The sequence below is a fragment of the Chrysemys picta genome, chromosome 3 (genome assembly GCF_011386835.1).
Source record: "Chrysemys picta bellii isolate R12L10 chromosome 3, ASM1138683v2, whole genome shotgun sequence".
Lineage (NCBI taxonomy): Eukaryota > Metazoa > Chordata > Testudines > Emydidae > Chrysemys > Chrysemys picta.
In genome coordinates, this window is record NC_088793.1 from 110,463,479 (window position 1) to 110,486,901 (window position 23,423).

Sequence of the window (23,423 nt, forward strand, 5' to 3'; positions counted from 1 at the left end):
TAAGTAAGTAAAATAAATACATAAATAAACAAAACCAAACCCCTTAGTCAGTTTCTTTATATCTTATAAGGCTGTGTTAGAGTTTTATGAGATGCAACCAACCCTATAAAATGGTATATGGTAGAATAAAAATACTTTGATTCTGTCTTCTGTTCTGGGAATGTCCTAGCACAACCTGGCATGGTCATGCAAGGCTTTAAGTATGTGACCATCCTCAACTTTGAAAAATTAAGGGTTCTCTTCCCCATCACCTGATATATAAGCTATGTTACATCAGGCTGGATTTTGCATTTGTGCATAAAAGTTAAGAAAATCTGTGTTCCAGATGGTTATTTATATACACTCCAGTGCCTTATAGGAGTTGATGTCCAAAGTTAGCCCTGTGAAATTTGCAGTCAAATTTTACCTTCTAGCATCCATGCTCAGGTCTCATTGACTCTGGGGAGATGTTTGCATACTATATACAGCAGAAAACAGAATTTGGTCCTCTAGGACCTGATTTTTCCCTCTCTCTCTCTCACTAGTATAAACTGGGTGTAGCTCCACTGAAGGAAATGGCATGTCACTGGTGAAAAGCCAGGGTGAAAGAAGAATCAGGTCCCGTGGGCTCATGCCAAATGAGCTGAGGAGCTAGTCATGAAGATAGTTTCTCATTTGGCTTCAGAGAATTAATATGTAAATACTCTGATTACAGAACACAGCTTAGTGCATTGGTTGCCAACAGTTACTTGCTACATATGTCTTCATCACATTGCCAGCATTCAAATTTGTTTTGAATTAGAACTAATAACAATGAATGTGAGGTACAACAGGCTGCTTAACTAAGCCAGATAGAAATGAGCCATGAATCTGTTGGCATCAGGAACCAGGATTTCTAACATTAGTGCTTAATGATGGGACTGATGCCACTACTAGCACCTTTAAAGTTAAAATGCCTTACAAAATTGGTTAATGCCCCTAAGGATGAAAATTAAGCAAACAGTTCAGAAGACCAAGGCATTGCTGGTGAAAATGTCTTGTTTCATCTTTGTGCTAAGTTAACTTCCCAGTCTAAACTTCCCAAATAATGAGATGAAAATTGTGTAATTGAAAAGTAACTTATTTTGGTTGAGAATTGGCTTTGTGGGCTAGTCCCAGTGTATAAATATGAAGACGACTGAAAGTCTGTGCTGGACATGAAGAGCCTAGAGATTTCTGGAGGAAGCACATTCAGAATTTGTGGTATGTGAAGAGGATGGAAATGGCCCACTTAATGTCACCCAAATGCAATCCCTTGGACAGGTTTATTTGTAGCTAAACTGTCTTAGTTATTCATATTTTTAAAAAATAACACCATAGTGAATAGTAAGGATTGTTAAGAAAGCTAGAGACACATGCTAGAGAATTACAGATGGGAGCATTAGGCCTTATAAATACTAACAGAAAAAATCTGAAATTAACTCATCTGACCACAGTGAGAACTCCAAAAAGTTCTAAGATAAGGTTACACCCCAAAGCACAATCATAGGGACAAGATGGCAGGACACTTCAATTGTATATAATGTCCCAATCAATTGCTAAATTATAAACCCAGGAAGAGCAATATTGACAGGGACGGTGTGCTGCCAAAATTTTAACATTGGGCTGCCTCAGTCAGCCACACACATGTCATTCTCTGAGTAAATACTCTTCTCTGAATTTTAAATAAACAAATTTTATACACCACCTGAGCGACACCTCCAGCACTCATTTTCCAACCTACCACCTAGCCTATCACCAGAGATGACTGGATACCCAACTAGCTATTCCATAGCCAGAGGCCATAAAATGTCCTACATGCCACTACCACCATCATCACTGCAGCTGTCACATAGGGAAGCTACCTACAGGAGCCTCCATGAGGTGCAGGGGAGGGGGAAGCATGGTGTATTAAGAAGTATTGGGCTGGGTTATGTGGGGAGGGACTGGATTTGCGGTGGCGTGGAATTGATGGATTTGAGTGGTTTTCTCCTGACTCTTGGAGGAGGACCTCAGGTGGTGTGTGTCGCAGGGAGAAGAGGAGTACTTTTGGAGTGAAGGTTAAGGAGTGACTTGATTACTGTCAGTAAGTACCTATGTGAGGAACAAATATTTAATAATGGACTCTTCAGTCTAGCAGAGAAAGCTATAACATGATCCAATGGTTGGAAGTTGAAGCTAGACAAATTCAGACTGGAAGTAAGGTGTAAATTCTTAACAGAGAGTGTGATTAACTTTTGGAACAATTTATGAAGGATCACGTTGGATTCTCAACCACTGATCTAGTCTGAGCTCCTGTATAACACAGACCATAGAAATTCTAAGAATTATTTTGGGGAAGTTCTATGGTTTGTGTTATACAGGAGGTCAGACTAGATCAGTGGTTCTCAACGAGGGGCACATGAACCCTTAGGGGTACGCAGGGGTCTTTCAGGGGTACATCAACTCATCTAGATATCTACCCAGATTTACAACAGGTTACATAAAAAACACTAGCCAAGTCTGTACAAACTGAAATTTCATAGACAATGATTTGTTTATATTGCTCTATATACTGTACACTGAAATGTAAGTACAATATTTATATTCCAATTGATTTATTTTATAATTATATGGTAAAAATGAGAAAGTAAGCAATGTTTCAGTAATAGTGTGCTGTGACACTTGTATTTTTATGTCTGATTTTGTAAGCAAATAGTTAAGTGAGGTGAAACTTGGGGGTACACAAGACAAATCAGACTCCTGACAGGGGTACACTAGTCTGGAAAGGTTGAGAGCCACTGGACTAGATGATCACAATGGCCCCTTCTGGCCTTGGAATCTAGGACTCTCTTCTGGCACTGGAGCAATAGGAAGGGTGATAACGTGATGTGTACTCTCAGAGGTGGTAGGGAAGGGAATTTTTCCCCAGCAGTAGCAGGAGACTCAGTTCTAGTGCAGTAACAGGTAGAGCTTTTTCCAGTGGCAGAGGGACCCCAAGAGGAACCGTGTCCAGTCCTCTTCAGCCAGGACTGATAACCATATGGTGGAGTCCTGAGAAAGCTTTGGAAGTCAAGAAGAGGAAATAATTAGTTTGACTAGAACTTTTAGGAAGCTGGCCTACAGCAGTTTGTTTCCATGGGAGCATAAAGCTAACAAGCGCTGGGAAGGGAGGAGTGGTTGTCTGATTACTTAGATTTATTTTGTTGCCTAGGATTATGATTTCATCTGCTTTGAAATAGGAACTGTGGGCACTTTGATAAAGGTATTAAAAGTGATCAACTGTAATTTATGTAAGTACCTCTAGATCCTCTGCCGAACACTATTGCTGTAACGCTGTAAAGTGTTACTCAGCCCTGGATAACAGCCTACACTACAAGTATAGTAAGGAAACTGGGTTTCTTTGTTATTTTCTCTATCTCCTGTGGTGGAAATGTTACCCACTGGAGAGTGATGAAAATGCCTCTCTGGGCTGACCATAAAGGATATGAGCTGTTATAGTCCACAGCTACAGTGCCTTGGACCTGTAGCTCAAACTGTAGCAATTCAGGCTTTTAGCTCTAGAGATCCCTGGTTCAATCCCCCATGTGGAGACCAGGAAGGTGGACATCACAGAAGCACCTCAGTGTTACGGTAAGTTCAGCAATAAAGGATTTAGCCTTCTGTAGTGATAACAATGGGCTATGTTGTGCTCATGGTGAAATTCACATAAATGTGAAGGGTCCCCATAAGGCCTTCCACATCTCTGAAGCCTGTTATAGAGGGAGGGGCACCAAAGGCACAGCATGCTGGGAAACTCTATACAACTACCTGGTGGAGAGCGGGGTGTTTTTCCACAAAGGCTCTGAATATGCCTGTTTTGGGGTTGGCTAGAGATACACATATCCAGTGGCCCAAAACTGCAGGGCAGAGAGGCAGCAGCCATTGAGAGAGTCGGTTTCGTGGCCACAGCCCACCAACAGACTATCAGTGAATGTGGCTATCTCACTGCTCCTCCTTCCTCACTCAACACCCTGTACAAAGTCCAAATACTTGGGCTGTGTGTTTGAAGGGGTAAATTTCACCCTTATAGAGCACACCTAAAAAAAACTACAACTACTAACATTTATCGCTTTCACAATCTTGTTTGCATTTCACTTTTCTGCACATCAAAATTAAATTCATGTTTTCATTGCATTTCCTCCCTCTTCTCCCTTTTTTCTCCCTGGATCCTTATAATCATTTACAAATTATGCAGTCTTACCACAGGAAAATATAAAATAAAAAAAGTACCCTAAGACATTTCATTCTAATTTGCAACTCTTTTTGGTCTGTGTTTTCCCCCCGCTAATAAAAAGGATTTGAAATCCATATTTCATATAGGTTGGCAACCTGCATGACACTCTGCTCAATTTTTGTCATGGTTCACTGAGGACTTTCACAGTAATAGGAGTTACGCACCTAACTCCTCGAATTTGAAATGAAATATTCCACTGCACAGCATTAAAGCAGAAAATGAGAGATTTTCAGTTAGAGCCCTTTACCTTGTTCTCTAGGAAGGCAGCAGCCGTTCATCTGTTTTGTTTTGTTTTCTTCTGCAGAAATAAAACAAAACTCAAGAAAATATAGCAGCAACTCTGTAATATTTATTTATTCTCAGGAAATAAAACAGTAAAGTTTCTGAAACTAAACTTCAGAGAAACTAAAGGAGATATTTAGGTTTCATTTCTAATGGCTTTTTTGTTTACAGTTAAAATATGACAAGTTTCTTTTTTTACACAGAGGAACCTTGTTGAATTCATCTTTCAAACATCAAGGGTTTTTAAGTGGCAAACCTGCATCTACATTTGTTGTCTGTTTTATAAATTCCTAAGGCATGAGGAAAATTTTGCAGATTAGCTGTAGTTCACCAGTTTTTAAGAGATATTCTCTACTCTAGTTCTATAGTTACAATAGCTAAGCAATGTTTGCTTATTTTATGTAAGGCATTTTGGGTCAGACCCACAAAGGGACTTAAGTACCTAAAGTCCAGTTGAAGGTGCTTCTGAGAGCCACAACCCCCTTCCCCCCCCCCCCGCCCCATTCAGTTGCTGCCCAACGCTGTAGATGCCTAAACTTATCTTGGCACCTAAATTTTTGCTGTAAAAATTCTGTAGGTGCCTAAGTTTCTACCTCTGAGCATGAGCACTGCTTCCTCCCCCAAGACATCCAGACACTTATCGCCTGCCTAAGCCTCAGCGTGGTCTACAAACTGGGGAATAACAGGTGTTCCCTCCTCCTCTCCCGCTGGGCTCTTTTGGATAGAGTTAGGCATGTGCGCAAGAAATGGCTTAGGTGCCTACACAGCTTACTCCAGGAGAGCGGCTCCTGGCTGTGATGGAAGCAGAGAGGGGCAAGGTTTAGGATTCACCCCTTGCCTCTCATCAGCTTGTTAGGTTAGGTGGATCTCCATCTAGCATGCTGGCTTCTTTGGATCAGATTCTTAGGTGCCTATCTCTTCCCATTCTTTTTACAGGAGGTCTGGGCACCTAATTCAGGCTTTGCAGATCCCATTTGTGTTCCAGTCATTTTCTAGGCACTTAAAAGTTAAGCATTGCAATGCTGAGTGTTGCAACACCTATGTCCCTTTATGAATCTGGGCCTTTGTAATTTAGAAGATACTTGTTTCAGAAATACAATATGCACCTAACAAAAAAATCATAGCAAAAGAACTAAGTCCATTTGTAATCATATCAGCTTGTTGATTATGGTCGATCAGTTTCCAAGAAAGAATAGTGCTGCATTCTAGCCTACAAGCACTTTCTCCACAGTGCTGGCTGTGAGTGAAAATGACTCAGATTTTGGAATCCTAGTCAATTTCATTCACAGCTGGCAATGTAGGCAAACTGCTTCTGTAAGCAGCACAATGCTACTCTGTCTCTGACAGCTTGGACCTTAAAGAATAAAAAGGCAGTAAAACGGGAAAAAACAATCAAAAGAAAAATAGAGTGAGGAACAGAGAGACAACTAACAAAGGAAGAGGAAAGGAGAAACTACAAGAGTAATGACCTAAACCAATTTTCCCTCTAACCGTGGTATCTCACCTAATATTTGATTAATTGGACCATCAAGAGTTGCCTTTTGATAGCCCACAGGGTGAAAACAGTACAAATCACTTTGTTTACACCTGTGGTTTCCTTGCCAAGAGGGTTCCTGTTCTTGCCTCTGCTTTTTTCCCCTGAAGAAATGGAATCAGTGTCTATTTTCCTTAAGAAATAAGGAGATCTTATGCAGCAACACAGCTGTGTGAATTTCCATTTCAAAGAGCAGCACTGTTTTAAAGCAAATGTTACACACAGGCAGCTAATTTAGGAAAATAACCATTTTGACATCACCAGCCAATCTCAGCTCACTGTCGTTTTACAGTGGGGAGATCATTCTACCCTGCATAGTGACTCACTCACAACCATCACTCTAAGGCCTTGTCTACACTGCAGAGTTTTGTCAGCAAAAGGCAGCTTTTGGCGACAAAAGAGTGGAGGTGTACACTTTTGGCAACAAAACTCTTCACTCTCACAGCGCTTTAACATGGCTGAGTAGTGTAGTGTTGTGGCTGTGTAGTTGTAAAAAAACCCACCCCCATGAGGGGAATAGCTACCAGCGCTGGGAGTGCAGCTCCCAGCACTGGTGCACCGTTTACAGTGCCACTTTACAGCACTGAAACTTGCTGCGCTCAGGGGGGTGTTTTTTCACACCCCTGAGTGAGAAAGTTGCAGTGCTGTAAAGTGGCAGTGTAGACAAGGCCTCTGTCTCTCTCCTCTTTCTCCCAGATCTACAAGATAAAAAAAGCTGCACTGCCTTTTCAGAGCAAGCCCAAACCAAGCCAATCCCATTTCGGAGGCACCGCCTACTGCCACTCACCAAGCCAAAAACAAGCCACACACTTCAATGACAAAGCTACTTAAAGGGCTTGGCTACACTTGCAAGTTACAGCGCATTAAAGGGGCCCCAGGCGCCCTAGATTACTACCCGTCCACACTGGCAAGGCACGTAGAGCACTCTGACTCCACGGCTAGAGAGCTCCTGGTACTCCACCTCGGCGAGTAGAATAACGTTTGATGCGCCCCCGCTGGAGCGCCCCAGTGTCAGTGTGAACGAGGTGTTGCATTACTGCACTCTGATCAGCCTCCGGAAACATCCCATAATCCCCTTAAGTCAAGGGGCCACTCTTGTCATTGTTTTGAATATGCTAAGTGCTAAACTTCATCGCTCATTCATTTTACATTGTTACTGCCCATTCCCTACTCCTGGGGTTGTAGATTGCGTGGTTAGATTGTAAGCTCTTTTTAGCAAAAGCTTTGCCTTCATATCTGTCTGTCAAGCACCCAGCATAGTGCTGGTGCTGTACAAATAAGCAGCTGCTTCTGTGAAATAGTAGCATTATTTTTAATACAATCCTATGCATCTTTTCCTTCCCCCAATACCACCACTTCTAGATCAGCTGAGCTGAACAATGACCTTACTATCAGCTATTTTCATTGTGTCTCGAAGACTTGTCTCTCTCACCAACAGAAGTTGGTCCAATAAACGATACTACCTCGCTGACTCTGTCTCTCTTTTATCCTGGGACCGACACAGCTACATTGCATATGACAAATTATATCATTTTGAACTTCAGAACCCATCTGGTTATGAGAAGAATTCTGTTTAAGTGACCATCAAAATGTATGTTTCAGCTCCAATCTCTTTGTAACTGCCATCCATGTGACCAAATTCCATGCGCAAAGCTAAACAGACCTCTGAAAGCTCATCCTTACTCCAGGCCCATGAAGTTGTATTTACTTCTGAGAGGGAAACCACATTTAATCGCAAGTCACGTAACAGCTATGTGACTACAAGACCCCTCTTCTGACCAATGGGTTGATTCCTTGACACCATTCTACCAGATCCCTAGCAATAATGTCAGGAAGGCATTGCACATTCATTCTGCCTCCTCACCTATGTAAGGCTGCGAAAGCCAACCAGACAAGTTCTTCCAGGGCTGACTCACATGGGAATTTAAAAGCGTTTATCAGTTTTGACATTTTTGAATGTGGCACAGAATGCTTTTGAGAACAACCCACTTTGGTGGGGGAGGGGTCAGAAGTATAAACCACAAAAGGTATTTGTACAGGGAGGAGGAAGATTTAGGCTTTCACAAAATGTGTTGCCCCCCAAAAGAAGAGTGAAACAGATGGAAAAGAAAGAGAGGGGAAAGGAGATGTAAGGGAGGAAGTTTCTTTTTAACAAGCTCTTGACATTTTTAATAGGTCTGAATTATTTCTGAACTGTAAAAAGAATTATTCATTTAATGACAATGACATGGTTAAAAAGGGATAGCCACATATCCGTGCCACACGTACCAGGACAATTACACAAAATAAATCATGAAATGTCATTGGAAAAAATTCCTGTTGTATATCAAGAATGATTCCAACTGCTCCATGTCCAAAGGCAGGCAAAATCCCAATATAAAAATCTCAGGTTTACTGGACTATGAATATATGAATAATGCAAGCAACATGCATGGTAATTTCCTGGAAAGAGGAGAAAGGAAAACAAAATACCCCCAAACCAGGTGAGCATTAACAATACTGATGGATATCACTTAATAAATAGCTTGACATAAAAAAATATAATTAATGTCTGCCAAAGTTGGCAAGGTTTTTAAACAGACCCATTTGTTGTCACAACAGTTTTTCTCCCATTTCATCAGGTTTATACAGACAATCTACCATTCTTCGGTAGTTAATTCCACAGTGTCACTCCAATGTCTAGACAGTATTTTGTGTCCCGCTGATACCACAGTACACAATAAATCTGACAGAGTACTAGAGAGTGGCCATTCTTCAGGTCTAATAGAAAACATAATGCAGATAATGATAATAACAGTAGCTTAACAACTGATAAGAGTCAAGCAAAAATCGTACTCTGAAATTACTCCACCTCTGGACAATCCTAAACCAAACTGCCCTATGATCTTCTATTCAATTAAAATTATAATATCTGCTCTGTAATACCAGACTGCTTATAATTGTGGTATTCACCAGAAGTATGTCTAGAGCACAGGATTGAGAGCCAGGAGTCCCAACTTCCTTCCCCATTCTGACACTGAATTGCTATGTGACAGTGGACAAGTTTAGGGCTACGTGGATAAGAGCTTCTTGTTTGCATTCAGAAAACAAAATAAGTGGCTTGCCCACTTTGGTTAATCTGTCAAAACAAGCTGCTTCACAGGAATGTTGTAAGGCTTAAATAATGTTTAGAATCTGTTTCAACATCAAAATAGAAACTATTATCTTTAAATAGTTTCTCTGAAATTATTTTCAACTGTATTTTGTTACATCTGATGTATTTATATATTTTTGTTATGCAGTATTAGAATTAAAATTGGTCTTATTCTTAAACTTTCAGTAGCCTGTGCATGTTATTTAACAACTATAACTAGGCTTGGTTTAAATGATAATATCAATGATTATTTTTAAGCATTTTTTAAATGTTGACAGTAGCACAAAAGTATGGGATTTATGCATTTTTTCAATGTTTTATCTATTTATATTTTCACAGTTGTGGGAAATTGGGGGGGCGGGTGTCAGACAATTATTTGATGACAGTAGATGGTGAGATGCAAAGTTAAAACTTTATAACAGTTAAAACACAAACTGTCAACATCATGTCAAGATACACAAAGTAAAGTGCCCCAAGGGTTGGTCCTGGGGCCGGTTTTGTTCAATATCTTCATTAATGATCTGGAGGATGGCGTGGATTGCACCCTCAGCAAGTTTGCAGATGACACTAAACTGGGAGGAGTGATAGATATGCTGGAGGGTAGGGATAGGATACAAAGGGACCTAGGCAAATTAGAGGATTGGGCCAAAAGAAATCTGATGAGGTTTAACAAGGACAAGTGCAGAGTCCTGCACTTAGGATGGAAGAATCCCATGCACTGCTATAGACTAGAGACCGAGTGGCTGGCAGCAGTTCTGCAGAAAAGGACCTAGGGGTTACAGTGGACGAGAAGCTGGATATGAGTCGACAGTGGAAAAGATGTGGAAACATTGGAAAGAGTCCAGTGGAGGGCAACAAAAATTATTAGGGGGCTGGAGCACATGATTTATGAGGAGAGGCTGAGGGAACTGGGATTATTTAGTCTGCAGAAGAGACGAATGAGGCGGGATTTGATAGCTGCTTTCAACTACCTGGAAGGGGGTTCCAAAGAGAATGGATCTAGACTGTTCTCAGTGGTAGCAGATGACAGAACAAGGAGTAATGGTCTCAAGTTGCAGTAGGGGACATTTAGGTTGGATATTAGGAAAAACTTTCACTAGGAGGGTGGTGAAGCACTGGAATGGGTTACCTAGGGAGGTGGTGGAATCTCCTTCCTTAGAAGTTTTTAAGGTCAGGCTTGACAAAGCCCTGGCTGGGATGATTTAGTTGGGAATTGGTCCTGCTTTGAGCAGGGTATTGGACTAGATGACCTCCTAAGGCCCCTTCCAACCCTGATATTCTATGATTAAATATCCTTAAATCAAACTCTAATAAGTTCTTAAGCAGCAGGTTTTGTATTTTGCCTATCTGTAAATTGAGACTGAATGGAAATATTTTTTCATTTGTGTGCCTATGGTGAAATTGACATTTACGAATAAAAATCTAATCCTTCCATGCCTAACTATAATTGTATGTTTATGCACCCATACATATTGTGTACACATATAGTGTACTATAGTTAAAGGATGATTAGAACAGGCATCATAAATAAACTAGCCCGTAGTTTAGTGGCAAGGCAATGCACTGCCACACAGAAGGTGCAAATTTAGGTCCCAAACGTCAAAAAAGGTTCCCCCATTGCTCTTGAGCAACCTCCTCTGACTGACCTTTCTAGTTAATCAGATCCAGATGTTGAAGTTGATTGGTTGTCCCAATCTCTAACCAATCTCAGGGGCCAGTGGGAAGGGACAGTAGCCAACAGTGCCCTTTTCCATTTATGACTTGTTTTTCTAGATGCAGACTCCACCTCCCGCCCCCCTTTGCCTATATCTTTTGTCAACTCCAAGGCTTATTGCAATGTGTTCTCCATGGAACTACACTTGAAGACCAGTCAGAAATGTCAGGAAGTACAGAATACAGCTCCCTGCTTTTTCAACAGTACTTCCCTCAGGCAGCGTGTTATACCTGTGCCCCTTGACCTGCACAGGCTTCCCATACATTTCTGGTTGCAATTCAAGGGGCTGGTTTGAATCTATAAAAAGGTCAGGTCTTGCTTATTTTAGAAACCGTCAGGCTGCTTGTGCAATACCACAGAAGTTGAAATCAGCTGAGTTTACACCTGAGGAAGTTGAGGACAAGGTGTTCTCAGTGAGGGGAAACTTATCTCTGAAACTTGTTCTCTCTCTCCCCCACTCTGAATTTGCTTACCTTCAAGCCACACTGCAATGCCTATCTATTTACCTAGACTTTGTACAGGAGGGCTGTGGGAAGTTAATGAGGAGGGAGATTTAGAGCACTTTGATCTAGTCTTCTTTGACACAGGTCTAGATCAAAGCACATTAGCAGATTGTTAATGCATGTCAGCAGGATCCACATGAACAGTCAGACTGTGGCAGGCTCGTGGGGGTAGATTCACACCCCACCTTGCTGTGAACTAAATGTTTGTGAAGACAAGCCCTCTAGGCTCTGTGGGAAAAGGCTGACAGTGGGAAGTTAATGAGAAAGGAGAGTTTCAATTTGGATAGGTTAGGGAAGGTCTTTCATTGGTGAGAATCCAATTTTGATTTGTATGTGTTTGGAACAAAATTTTATTCATGCACAAGAGTTAGGGATAGGCACAATTTTAAATACATCTAAATAAATGAGCCCAAGATATACAGATAAGGCTCTGTTCCCATAATGTGGTCGTCTTCTTCATTCCTCCCCTCCCCATGCGCGCGCACACACACACACACGCACGCACACACTTATTTTTTTAAATAACTAAATTATAAATTGTTTAAAAATTATCTCCTGCATTTAATCTCTCCCCTCCCACAGCAGATACCAGTAATGTCATCATACAACTCTTTTGCTCTGTAGCTCATTATTTCTTAGTCCTGTTACTGATGCTGTTGCTCTGTAGCAGCGATTCTCAAGTGTGGCCACGGTAGCCCCATATGGGGTCACCACAACGCGGCCACATGTGCGGCCACCATAACTTTTGGGGTCCCAGAGCCCCTTCTCTAAGCTCTCTGCCATGGGTCACCGGCTCTGCTCCCCCCAGCAGCAGCCCAAATCCATGGTGGGCCTGGTGATGTTTCATTATAGTGTAGTAGGGCTGCCTTTGGCTGTGGGAGGGAACCAGCCCTGAAAGAGAGACGTATTGAACAATTCCTTTTCAAGAACATTTTGAAATAAAAAAAAAGTTTATTGATATTTACAACAGGTAACTTTAATGGTATTATTAGTAGTACATATTATTCTTTAAATTGAAAAGATTTCATTTACATGACACTTCCAAATAACCACATGACTACGTTGTCACTTGTTTAATATTTTAACTGGACAGAACCTTCACTTATATTCTACACTGACTGAAATAACTCCATGGTATTTAAAATACATATAAATGCCCATAAAACCCTGCCCACCCCTGCCAAATAATGGTGGGGTTCCATGACTAGTCTTGCTCAGTGGACTTCCCTATCATATCTGCTCAATTTAAAAATCAAACATTCACTTTTTTCCCCAAATTCAACCCGACACTTAAAAATCAGGTTATGTTTTTTCTGCCTCTACAGTTATCACCATTAGTAAAAATACTGCAATATCAGCTCAGCTGAAGATTTCTGGATGTTGTCTGAGGCTTTACAGAACCATGTTCACTCATCCATAGCTTTATTAGCTCTGTAATGCACAGAGTGGTAAAAATATTTTCTCCATCAAATTAAACGGACAGACGTCAAAGATAAACAAGGCGCAGATATTCTGAATGAGAAGATGTTTTACATAAAGAAAGGTTACTCACCTTTTAGTAACTGGAGTTCTTTGAGATGTGTGGTCCCACTCGGCACTCACTATGGGTGTGCTCCATGTGCCTGAGACTGAAAGATTTTTCACTAGCAGTGTCCGCTGGTCTGTGCCTGTGCCTGCTCGTGCTCCAAACTGGGGACAAATGAGGTGGCACGGACTGCCTGCCTGCCTGCCTCTCCAGTTCTTACTGTACTGTGGATTATAGTAAGGTTCCAAAGCAGAGAGGAAGGAGAGTGGGTCGTGGAATATACATAGGGACCACACATCTTGAACTCCAGATACTATAAAGTAAGTAACCTTTCTTTCTACAAGTGCAGGTCCCTATGAGTATTCACTGTGTGTGACTCACAAACAGCATCACATTGAGGAGGAGGGTGTGAGGAACTATGCTGCACTACAGATCACAGGCCTGCTGTTCCAAAGGAAACCTCCATGAATGAAGCTTGCATAAGGGGATAATGCTTAGTAAAAATACCTACAGAGCCCCACGTTGCCATCTGCAAATCTCTAATAGAGGAATTCCTTGCGGCAAACCCACAAAGGTCGCTTGTGCTGTGGCTTAGTGGACCCTCGCACTTTGTGGGGGAGGGGTGACCGTTTGGTCATAGCTAACAGGATGCAACCCGAAATCCACACACAGACTTTGCAATGAAATTGCTTCTCCTTTATTTGCTTGGCATCACTACATTGCAACGTGAAGGTTGTTTGGGTGCCTTAATTGTGCACTCTCATACTTAACATATTTGGGTTTTTTATGTATAACCTTAACTGCGAGTTTTCTGGGTTTGTTATGCCTGGTTTTGGAAGAACTACAACAGCTCTGTAAAGTTTTTAACCTTAAATTACTGATCAGTACTCTCACTCCATGGGAGCCTGCCACTGACTTCAATTAAAGTAGGCTTGAACTCAAAATCTCTCCATTATGCAGACATATCTGATTTTTACTTGCTTAGGGGCAGTTAATTTGCATTCAGCTTTTCTGAGGGACTGTAAATTTAGCCTTCTGAGTTGCCTCTCTGTGTATGTGAATGGGTCGTTACTTTCTGTTCCACACAAATTCCCATTTGCCACCATATGGTCTAAGTCTCTATCCATCCTTTCAGTTCAGATTTCCTCTTTAGCTGCCTGGATTGAACAAGCCCTTGAGAATACTCATTGTTTGTTTTTTTACCTGGAATAGTGAATGGCTTGATGGCCTGCAATATTAAAATAGAAGTCAGTTGTGTGCTTCATCTCATCAGTGTGTCCAGAGACTTCGATCCAGTGTCCTATTGGCAGGCAGTAAACTCCATCTACCAAGTTGCTTTCATTGTAGACACAGCAGCGGTCATGATGGGGACCATTACCTGAAACAGAAGCAGCAACATACACAGCTTGTGAATCAACACTGTTTACATGGAATCAAAGTAAATGTGAATTTAAATATGAATTTAAGGTCTTTGGAACAGGGACTGTCTCGCAGGGTGGCTGGCCTCAGTAAATGAAGTAGATCTAGCTCTCCTCTGCCAGAACAGGCGCTTCCACTTGCCCAAGTAAGAGGGTTGGGAAGCACCTGATGCTATAAAGAAAAAGGGAGACACGCAATGGGTGGGAATCGGTACACGCAGCCACCCACGTTTGGACATTTTGTTCTCAGTCTCCTATTCCCTTCATGCTCTCTTTTTGTCCCATCCCCTCAGTTAAAAACAGTCTTAATTCATTAAAGGTACAAGTATAAGAAGTCCGATTCCCTGGACTCACCATGTGAAGTATCCTTAGCACTATATAAAGTTAATATGCTCAAAGGGCTTTAACATCATCCCCTGACAAGACTGCACAGCATTCTGCAGAGGTACAGAAATATCATTGTCCATTTTATATACTGGAAAACAAGGACACAGAAAGCATAAGTGACCTTCTGCCCAGCAAGTGAGTGTCCACAGAAAGAACCCTGGAGTTCCCGGTTCCTAGCTTGGTGCTCATTTAACAAGACTGCACTTGCCTCACTGCTTATATTGAAGTCTTTTACCAAGCACAGAGATTGGCTACCATAGATCTTCTGGGGGGAAACAGGCATAGAGGAATTTTTTTCTTGGATTGTAAACTTTGTGCACTAGTTTTGAACATTAATTTACTCAAAGTGACTTCGACATAATGGACAATAAACTTTGGCCATTTGAATAATATTTTCTGAACCATACTGCAGGTTGAGTACAGTTTCAGATTCCGGGCACTGCAACTTGAATCTTTTTTGTTGTCCATATTGTTACAGACATATTTGCTGACAGGTATTTTGAAATAAATTATCAAAATAATTGAAACTGGCATGATTATAGTGTGTTATATTGACAAATAAAATATGCAGAATTTTAAAATATTGTGGGCAGGATTTTTAGACACAGAATTCCCCCAGGAGTAACCCCTCTGTCTCACTTTAGTGCAGTCTAGAGTTGCTCAAGTTCCCTTTTTTCCTGTTCCCTCTGGGGCTCCTGCTTTCCTTTTTAGAAAGCAGACACAATCTGTGATGTCTCTCTCTCTCACCTCCTTCATCTTTGTTTTTACTGGCTTTCCCCTTATGTGGGAGCCAGTCAAAGGAGAAGGCAGAAACTGAGGAAATGTTCCCATTCATCGTGCTCTCAATAGCAGAAGCACTGGCTTCCTGCTCTCCCATTTCTAACTCTTTTCCCTCCTTCCCCTTGAGGTTTATGCCATCTGCTGACTAACTTTCCCCTGTCTCCTCATCCTAATTCCTCTTCAACTTGGATTCCTGGTCCTCCTTTTCCTTTCTTCCCAATCCTCCATCTTAATTCTTGATGACTTCAACCACTGTGTTAATGATCCTTTCAACTTTGCAATCATTCACTTCCTTTCCCACATGGCACTGGAGCTACAACCATACACAAAATTGTAGCCACTCCTTCAATGTATAGTCTTCACTAGGCATTGGTCCCTCTCTTCTGTCACTTCCAAGTAGGTCCTTTCTCTGATCACTATTTATCATTGAAAGAGGTGGAGGAGTAAACAATCAAATAAAAAAGAGGTATGTTTTCATTTGGGTTTTATTTTTTAAACAAACACCCTCCATTCATACAGTGCATTTCATTAAAAAGTACCAAATTATTTAAGTAGCAATTTTTCATGCACATCATACACGTCATTCCACCCACCATTGAAATACAGCAACAATGTACAGTGCACAGCACCACAACAATTTCAAACAGGAAGGGAAGACAACTGCCGCATCCTATTGAAACCAAAGACAAGAAAGTAGGTAGGTGGAATGAAGTTACCCAATCAATATTGACCTAGGACACTGAAGTTTACATCCCTCTCATATAAGAAGTGCCATGAGACCGTAATTATTGCAAGTGATCAGGATTGCGCATTTAAGTCTAATCCAAAAGATGCCACCTCCACCAGAAGTATCTCCTAAAATATGCTTGTTTCACAAGGTAAGTACAGAACACAAGTTTCAAGGGGGGTATAAAAATAAAACAAAAAAACCACTGAATCAGTTTATATGATGTCTTTACTGCCACAATTTCTCATGGGCTGTCCCAAATTATTTCGGTACTGTAAAGTGGCAATGCAAGGGAAAAGTTCTAGCTACCCAGAGCTACATAAAGAAGTTTGAAGAAAAGAAGTGAGATAGTAATCATTTATAATTCATAAACGACTTTTAATAGCATTTAGCATTCATGTCTCTTAGTTTTTGTCCTCCAGAGCCATTTCAATAATAAAAAGCTGTGGCCCCAGAGGGAGCAGAACTGCAGACATCTTCTGTTGGACTTTGTCACAAATAGCTCTACTTGGGGAAAACCCCACAGCTAGAAGATGTATCTGGCCACAACTAGGTGAAGAAACCACTTGTGGTGACTCAAACCATTTGCTCAGGTGGCCTGCTAAGTCATTCTGTACACCCCGCAGGCAGGGCCGGCTCTAGGATTTTTGCCACCCAAAGCAAAAACAATTTTGGCCGCCCCCTCCCCTTAGTTAATTACCCCATCCCACCCCCACCTCAACTCCGCCCCTTCCCCAAATCCCCAGCCCTGCCTCCTCCCCCCAGGCTCTCAAGCCTAGGATGGAGGGAGGGAGGGGGAGAAGCGGCGCCGCGCCGCAGCCACTCGGAGTCTCCCCCTCCCTCCCAGGTTTGAGAGCCTGGGAGGGAGGGGGAGACTCTGAGTGGCCGCGGCGCGGGCGCCGCTTCTCCCCCTCCCTCCCAGGCGCCCAAGCCTGGGAGGGAGGGGGAGCAGCGGCACACGAAACGGCCGCTCGGGATCTCCGGCTCTCAAGCCTGGGAGGGAGGGGGAGACCCCGAGCCGCGGCAGCACGCGAAACAGCTGATTCGCGCGCCGCTGCTCCCCCTCCCTCCCAGGTTTGAGAGCCTGGGAGGGAGGGCAAGTAGCGGCGCGCGAATCAGCTGTTTCGCGTGCCGTGGCAGCAGCAGCGGAGGTGAGATAGGGCGGCCGGGGCACATTTTTAGGGGCGGCATTCTGGCGCCGGCCATGCTGCCCCTAAAAATGTGCCGCCCCAAGCACCAGCTTGTTTTGCTGGTGCCTAGAACCGGCCCTGGCCGCAGGTAAGATGCTTCTAGATCTACGGAGCTGGCAAGACAAAACTCCCTGCGTAGGGCTGCTTCGTGACAGAGTGGGGAAGAGTAGGCTCCCCTCTGCTTGTTGAGATAAAACATTGCCGTCATGTTGTCTGTGACGACTAACAGCCTGCTTCCCCTGATCTGCAATAAAAATACTTGCACAGCTTTCAGTTCTCTGACACTGATGTGTAAAGCTAAGTTTTCGGAGGACCAGAGACCCGGCAGAGAACTAAAATGGGCTCCCTATCCGAGGACCGAAGCATCTGTCCCTAGCATGAAAGTTGGCTGTCAGTGAACAAATGGAATGCCTATCTAGGGACTTGAGGACATGGGAGGGCACTCTTACCAGGGAGTCCAATTGATGGTGGTTTGGTGGGTAGACAGATGCCAGCCAGCCCTGCAGAGTTCTGAGTCACAGTCTGACATAGTGAACCACATAGGTGCAAGAGGCCATGTGACCCAGAAGCCTCAGTTTGGTGGTGTTGTGACCAGCAGACCTATGACAATTGATCAAATTGCCTGGAACATGGAAGAAAGGCCCTGGCTTGAGATGATTCCAGTGCAGCCCCCATAAACTCTACTCTCTGGACTGGGTAGAGGAGATACTTTTGTGTGTTGATTAATAGTCCCAGATCATTGACTGGATCAGGTTAATGCTATGCACTTGCCATTTAGACCAGCCTTTGACAAGCCAGTCATCTAGTTAGGGATAAACCTACGCTCCTGATCTTAGAAGGAATGCAGCCACTACTGCCATGACTGAGAGTTGCTGACAGGTTAAGAGGTAACTTAGTTACAGTTTATAAGTACCTACACGGGGAACAAATATTTAATAATGGGCTCTTCAATCTAGCAGACCTAAGGCATAACAGAATCCAGTAGCTGGAAGCTGAAGCTAGACAAATTTAGACTGGAAATAAGGCATAAGTTTTTAACTATGAGGATAATTAACTACTGGAATAATTTACCAGTGATTGTGGTGGATTCTCTATCACTGGCAATTTTTTAAAATCAAGATTTGATTGTTTTCTAAAAGATCTGCTCTAGGTATTTTTTTTTGGTGTGTGGGGGGGGTTCTATGGCCTGTGTTTTACAAGAGGTCAGACGAGATGATCACAATGGTCCCTTCTGGCCTTGGAATCTATGAATAATCACAAAAAGTCAGTATTATGCAGTTTCAAAGTTCCTGCATGTTTCAATCCCCAGGATTTGTTTTTCACTTTTTTTCCTGCTACAACCAGTGTTAAAAAAAATTAAATCAAAGTTTACACTCACCCCTCTATCCTTGGGGTAAAACAAAAACAAGCACAAATACCCTGTGGAAAAAAGGCCACACACAACTAAAAGGATATATTTTTAAAAGCTCAGACCACTTTATAAATGGATCTTTTTCTTTAATCTTGATTGTATTGATTTTTTTCCCCTGGGAACAAGTGTTGGTTTAATTTTTGAGAAGGCAAACTTTTAAAAAGTTGTGAAATAAAACCCAGCCTATATAGTGTTCTTCAAATATTTAATCCGTTACTTATCATATACAGACCTCTCTAACCAGTCATGTATGCCTTTCTAATTGAAGAACAAAGAATCTGGATAAGTTTATGAGCAGATATAGGCTTGACTAATATACATCCTGCCTGAGCCCCGCTGCGCTGCCGACCAGGAGCCGCCTGTGTTAAGTGCTTCCCAACCGGAGACTGCACCTCACATCCACAACCCCAACACTCCGGGCCTCAGCCCAGAGCCAAAAACTCCCTCCCAAAGCCCACACCCCTCACCATCTCCTGCCCCAGCTCAGAGCCCTCTCCTGCACCAAACTCCCTCCCAGAGCCTGCACACCTCACTCTCTCCTGCACCCCAACACTCTGCCCCAGCCTGGAGCCCTCTCCTGCACCCAAACTCCCTCCCAGAGCTTGCACCCCTCGCTCCTGCACCCCAACTCCCTGCCCCAGGCTCAGCCAATACACATCCCACAGTTGAGAATATTACACTGATTGTGACAATCCCTGAAGGATTTTGGATCTATAAACTACAAATGACACTAATAAAAAGTAAAACTCATGAAATGTCCAGTAGATTCTATGAGATTAGGTGCAGTGTGACCATATGACCCCTACACCCAAACTCCCTTCCAAAGCTTGCACCCCTCACTCCTGCACCCCAGGCCCAGGCTCAGCCCGGAACCCCCTTCCACATTCCGAACCCTTGCCCCAGCCTGGTGAAAGTGAGTGAGGGTGGGGGAAAGCGAGCGACGGGGGGGAGAGGGAAAAGAGGGCAGGAATGGAGTGACTGGGGTGGAGTAGATCTGGGTTGATCTCAAATTCAGAAAGTGATCTTGTGTACAAAAAGGTTGGAGACCACTGCATTACAATGAAGAAAACCCTCAGTTCTATTTTGGGCCAAATTCTTCTCGTTATCTGTATGTTCTACTGTATGGTGTCAATATCAGCAGTTACCACAATTGGACTTCCACTGATACACATACAGTACTCAAATTTACTTATTTACACAAGAGCTTGTTATGAAAGTCTCCCTGCTATCTAAATGTTTGAGTGAAATTCAGTCTTAGATGGTTTGGAATAAGCTCTGCCTCAACCCAACCAAGATGGAATTGCTATTGATTGCTACAAGATAGAGGTATGGGAGAGTTGAACTTCCATCACCTGAATTTAGATGGGTCAGATATTTTGGCAGTTGATCCTGCTAGGAATTCTCAGGGTCATTTCAGACTCTTGTCTTTCTAATGTCAACATATGAAAATTTACATCAGTGAAAATTCAGATGTGGTTTTGATTTCACACGGCTGATGACTGTTGTCAAGATAAAACACTTGCTTTCTACGTCTCATATAAAGATTCTTATTCCTGAGTAGACAGACTTAGTTATTATGCTTTTTAATGCTGGCTTTCCTGCTGTCTCTATACAGTCTTTCAGAAGCAGCAGCTAGCTTTCTTACACTGGTTAATTATGATGCCAGAATTATTCATTTCCCACATGTACTGCACTTCTAGATCAGTAGTTTGTTTAAATACATCTCCTTTCATGAGCTAGTACCATGTGATTAGTTTGAACTAACCACACAGTACATCCTGGCATGATCTTTTACAGGAAAAATGTAGAGAATTTGGGCTTGGGACTTTTGAGATAATAAAAGAATGAAATTCACAAATTTCCTGACTTGAGGGACTTAGAGTAAAAGTCATGTCAATTTCAATCCTTTGCTGACTCCTAAGAGATACCAGTAAAGTACAAGGATGGTATAATGTGCACATTTGTATCATATACATTTGAAGATCAGGGCTATTTATTTTTGTCCATCTTTGAGGTAGAATTTTAAGTCTGTTGCAGCACTCTGGTTACAGACCTGATATTTTATCAGGGGGATAATTTATAACAGTAAATGTTATTCATGGGCACACTGGGTTTAGGACTGAATCCAGTCAATCCAGATAGCCTCCTTTTTAAGGATCAGTTTAAACAACCACCCCCACTACCACCTGGAATCAGACTTAAAGACTTACAAGCCATACTGATATTAGTAAACTGATATGAAGCAATCAATGAAAATTAGTTCCCAATCATGTCATAACTAAGTCACAGTGATATTTTAGGTGGACAAGATAAAACACTATATGCTATTGTAAGCTGAAAATGTGGTTGCACAAATTTACTGAGAAACTGTGTTTAAATGCAGTCACTTAAAAAAAAGGAAAGTATGATTCTGGGGCTGAATTCAAATTGATTCCTATTTACTCATATCAATAATGTTTCTTCACAACTGAAAGGCATTCACAGAGCTAACATTGTCTCTCTCACCGAAGCAATAGGTTCTCAGTAAACCATTGTGTATTACACATAATGAGTCAACATCAACATCCAGTTATACTTAATATTCCCTCACTTACATTACTCATTGAAAAATAGGTTTGGTGTGGGAGGAGAGAATAAAGTCCTACATTGCCTTAAAAAACAAAATAAATTATACTATTGATTAAATTCCCATGTAGCTGCCTTCAGCAAGGGTTGAGGAGGTATTTGTTATATACAAGTAAAATGGTGACACCTAGTGGAAGTAATAATCAGCAAGTAAAACATCTACATTAAAATCAGGGTTGAGAATTTTTATTTTTTTTTTTTAATTTACAGCTGTTTCCCCCACTCTGGGGATCAACATATTCGTTTGGGGGAAGGAGGACATGTGCATTTCACCAGAAAGGAATAATAGGGCAGGGAAGAAAGAATTATTTGCCTGAAATTCTGCTTCCTTAAAGATATCATGAAGGATTCTTATTTGTGCTCTACTGCTACTGCTGCCCTCAAGGATTAAAATAAAAAGAGATTTTAAGACACAAATGGCAATTAGGCATCTAACTACCTTTCACTTCTTTGAAGTCTCCCCTTTCAGAGAGTTCTACTAGCCTTCTGCTACAGCGCTGAGAGAGAAGAAACCTGCACAAACTGCAGATTTAAATAAAGTTTCATGATCTAGTGTCACTAAATTCCACACTGTCAACTCAATGCCATGAGTAAATTAATGAGTCCTTATAAGCAGCACACACCCAGAGTTCTGCAAACTCAGAAAGAATCACAGAGGTCGCACATTCGCACATCTTCTTGTGTAACATTCAATCAGCCATGACAGCATGCGTGCTGGCCCCTTAGAGCCAAAAGTAGAGACCACCTGTTCCAAGCAGCATGTTTTTTTTTTTCCTTGAGTGGGGGAAAAACTGAAAGAGGGGAGCTACAAAAAAAAATCAATGAAAGAATAGAAAGTAAAGAAAAGGAAAGATGGGAATGAAACAGCTGAAGAAAAGGAAAGGAGAGATGGCGAGAGAAAAGCACATGGCAACAGGGAGAAGATAAAGGGGATTCACCAGTCCATCGCAAGCGGGACTACAATAAGTTTGGGAACTACTTCTTGATGTAGTCCTTTGCTTAAATGCTCAGAACAGAAGGAAACCAAAACTAGTCTTTGAAAATGTTTTTGGAATACTGCAATTTTATCTAGAAGTTACCCATTAACTCAAAATGGAATGGACACAGTCATTCAAAGCAAATCCCTGCACAATGACTGGTTGAGGGATATAATTAGGCAATCCAAATGCAGCGACTTGTACTATTGCCCGGGCTTGAGTAACTTAACAAGACACCTACTAAGAAGTGGACACAAAATATTGAGAACCACACCAACAGAATCCAGAGAAAAAAAATAGAGCACTGCTCACAGGAGCACTCCCTACTTGGACTGATAATTCATGCTGAGTAAGATAGGGAGCAGAGCACTGATAAGAGATAGTGACTAAACACACCTAGCAGTGGGAAGCAAGAAGTCTCACTGGAGTATGAAGAAGAGCAACAATTAAACCCACAGGCATGGCTGTTCTCGGTGCTTTTAAAGCACAGGGCACGTAGGCACTAACACCAGCATCTTGACACTTAACCAATTAGTTTAATGTGAAAGCGTACACTCTTCTCTTCAGTAGCCAACAGAACTAGGTTTTAAAAGACAAAGAATCCACTACCATTTATGGAGAGTTCTTTTTATTCCATACTGACAGAAGTGGTAGTACATTTTAATGGAAGGAGCTCAAGTATAGATCTGAAAGTTGCCAACCCTGCTTGAACGCTCCTGCACTAGAAAAAAGTGTACTCACTATAAATATGCAGTTTGCTGTTATTTAAGCTGTAATGTGCCATATGACCGCTACTATTTTCAGACCATTACATTCTCAAGCCACTTGAAAATTATGAATATATTTTACTTCAGTTATTTTTTCCACTACCTATGTCACTTTATTAGCCAACACTAACTGTAAGTCTAACTGAAATTACAAAACTTTTTGAACTGCTTTCAGAAGATGTACATTTCCCAAACAAG

General features: G+C 41.9%; 1 protein-coding gene across 6 annotated transcripts in view; it reads right to left on the reverse strand.

Moving 5' to 3' along the window:
* Positions 1–23,423, reverse strand: part of EPM2A (EPM2A glucan phosphatase, laforin) — a 47,440-nt gene that overhangs the window by 17,764 nt on the left and 6,253 nt on the right. For 5 of the 6 annotated variants that reach the window (XM_005280413.5, XM_042848219.2, XM_024112822.3 and 2 more), the window contains one exon: positions 14,147–14,321. In XM_005280413.5, the coding sequence (XP_005280470.1) occupies positions 14,147–14,321 (175 nt within the window). Of the gene's footprint in view, positions 1–14,146; positions 14,322–14,715; positions 14,799–23,423 lie in introns of all 6 variants that reach the window. The other variant, XM_065588787.1, reaches the window with a different exon arrangement.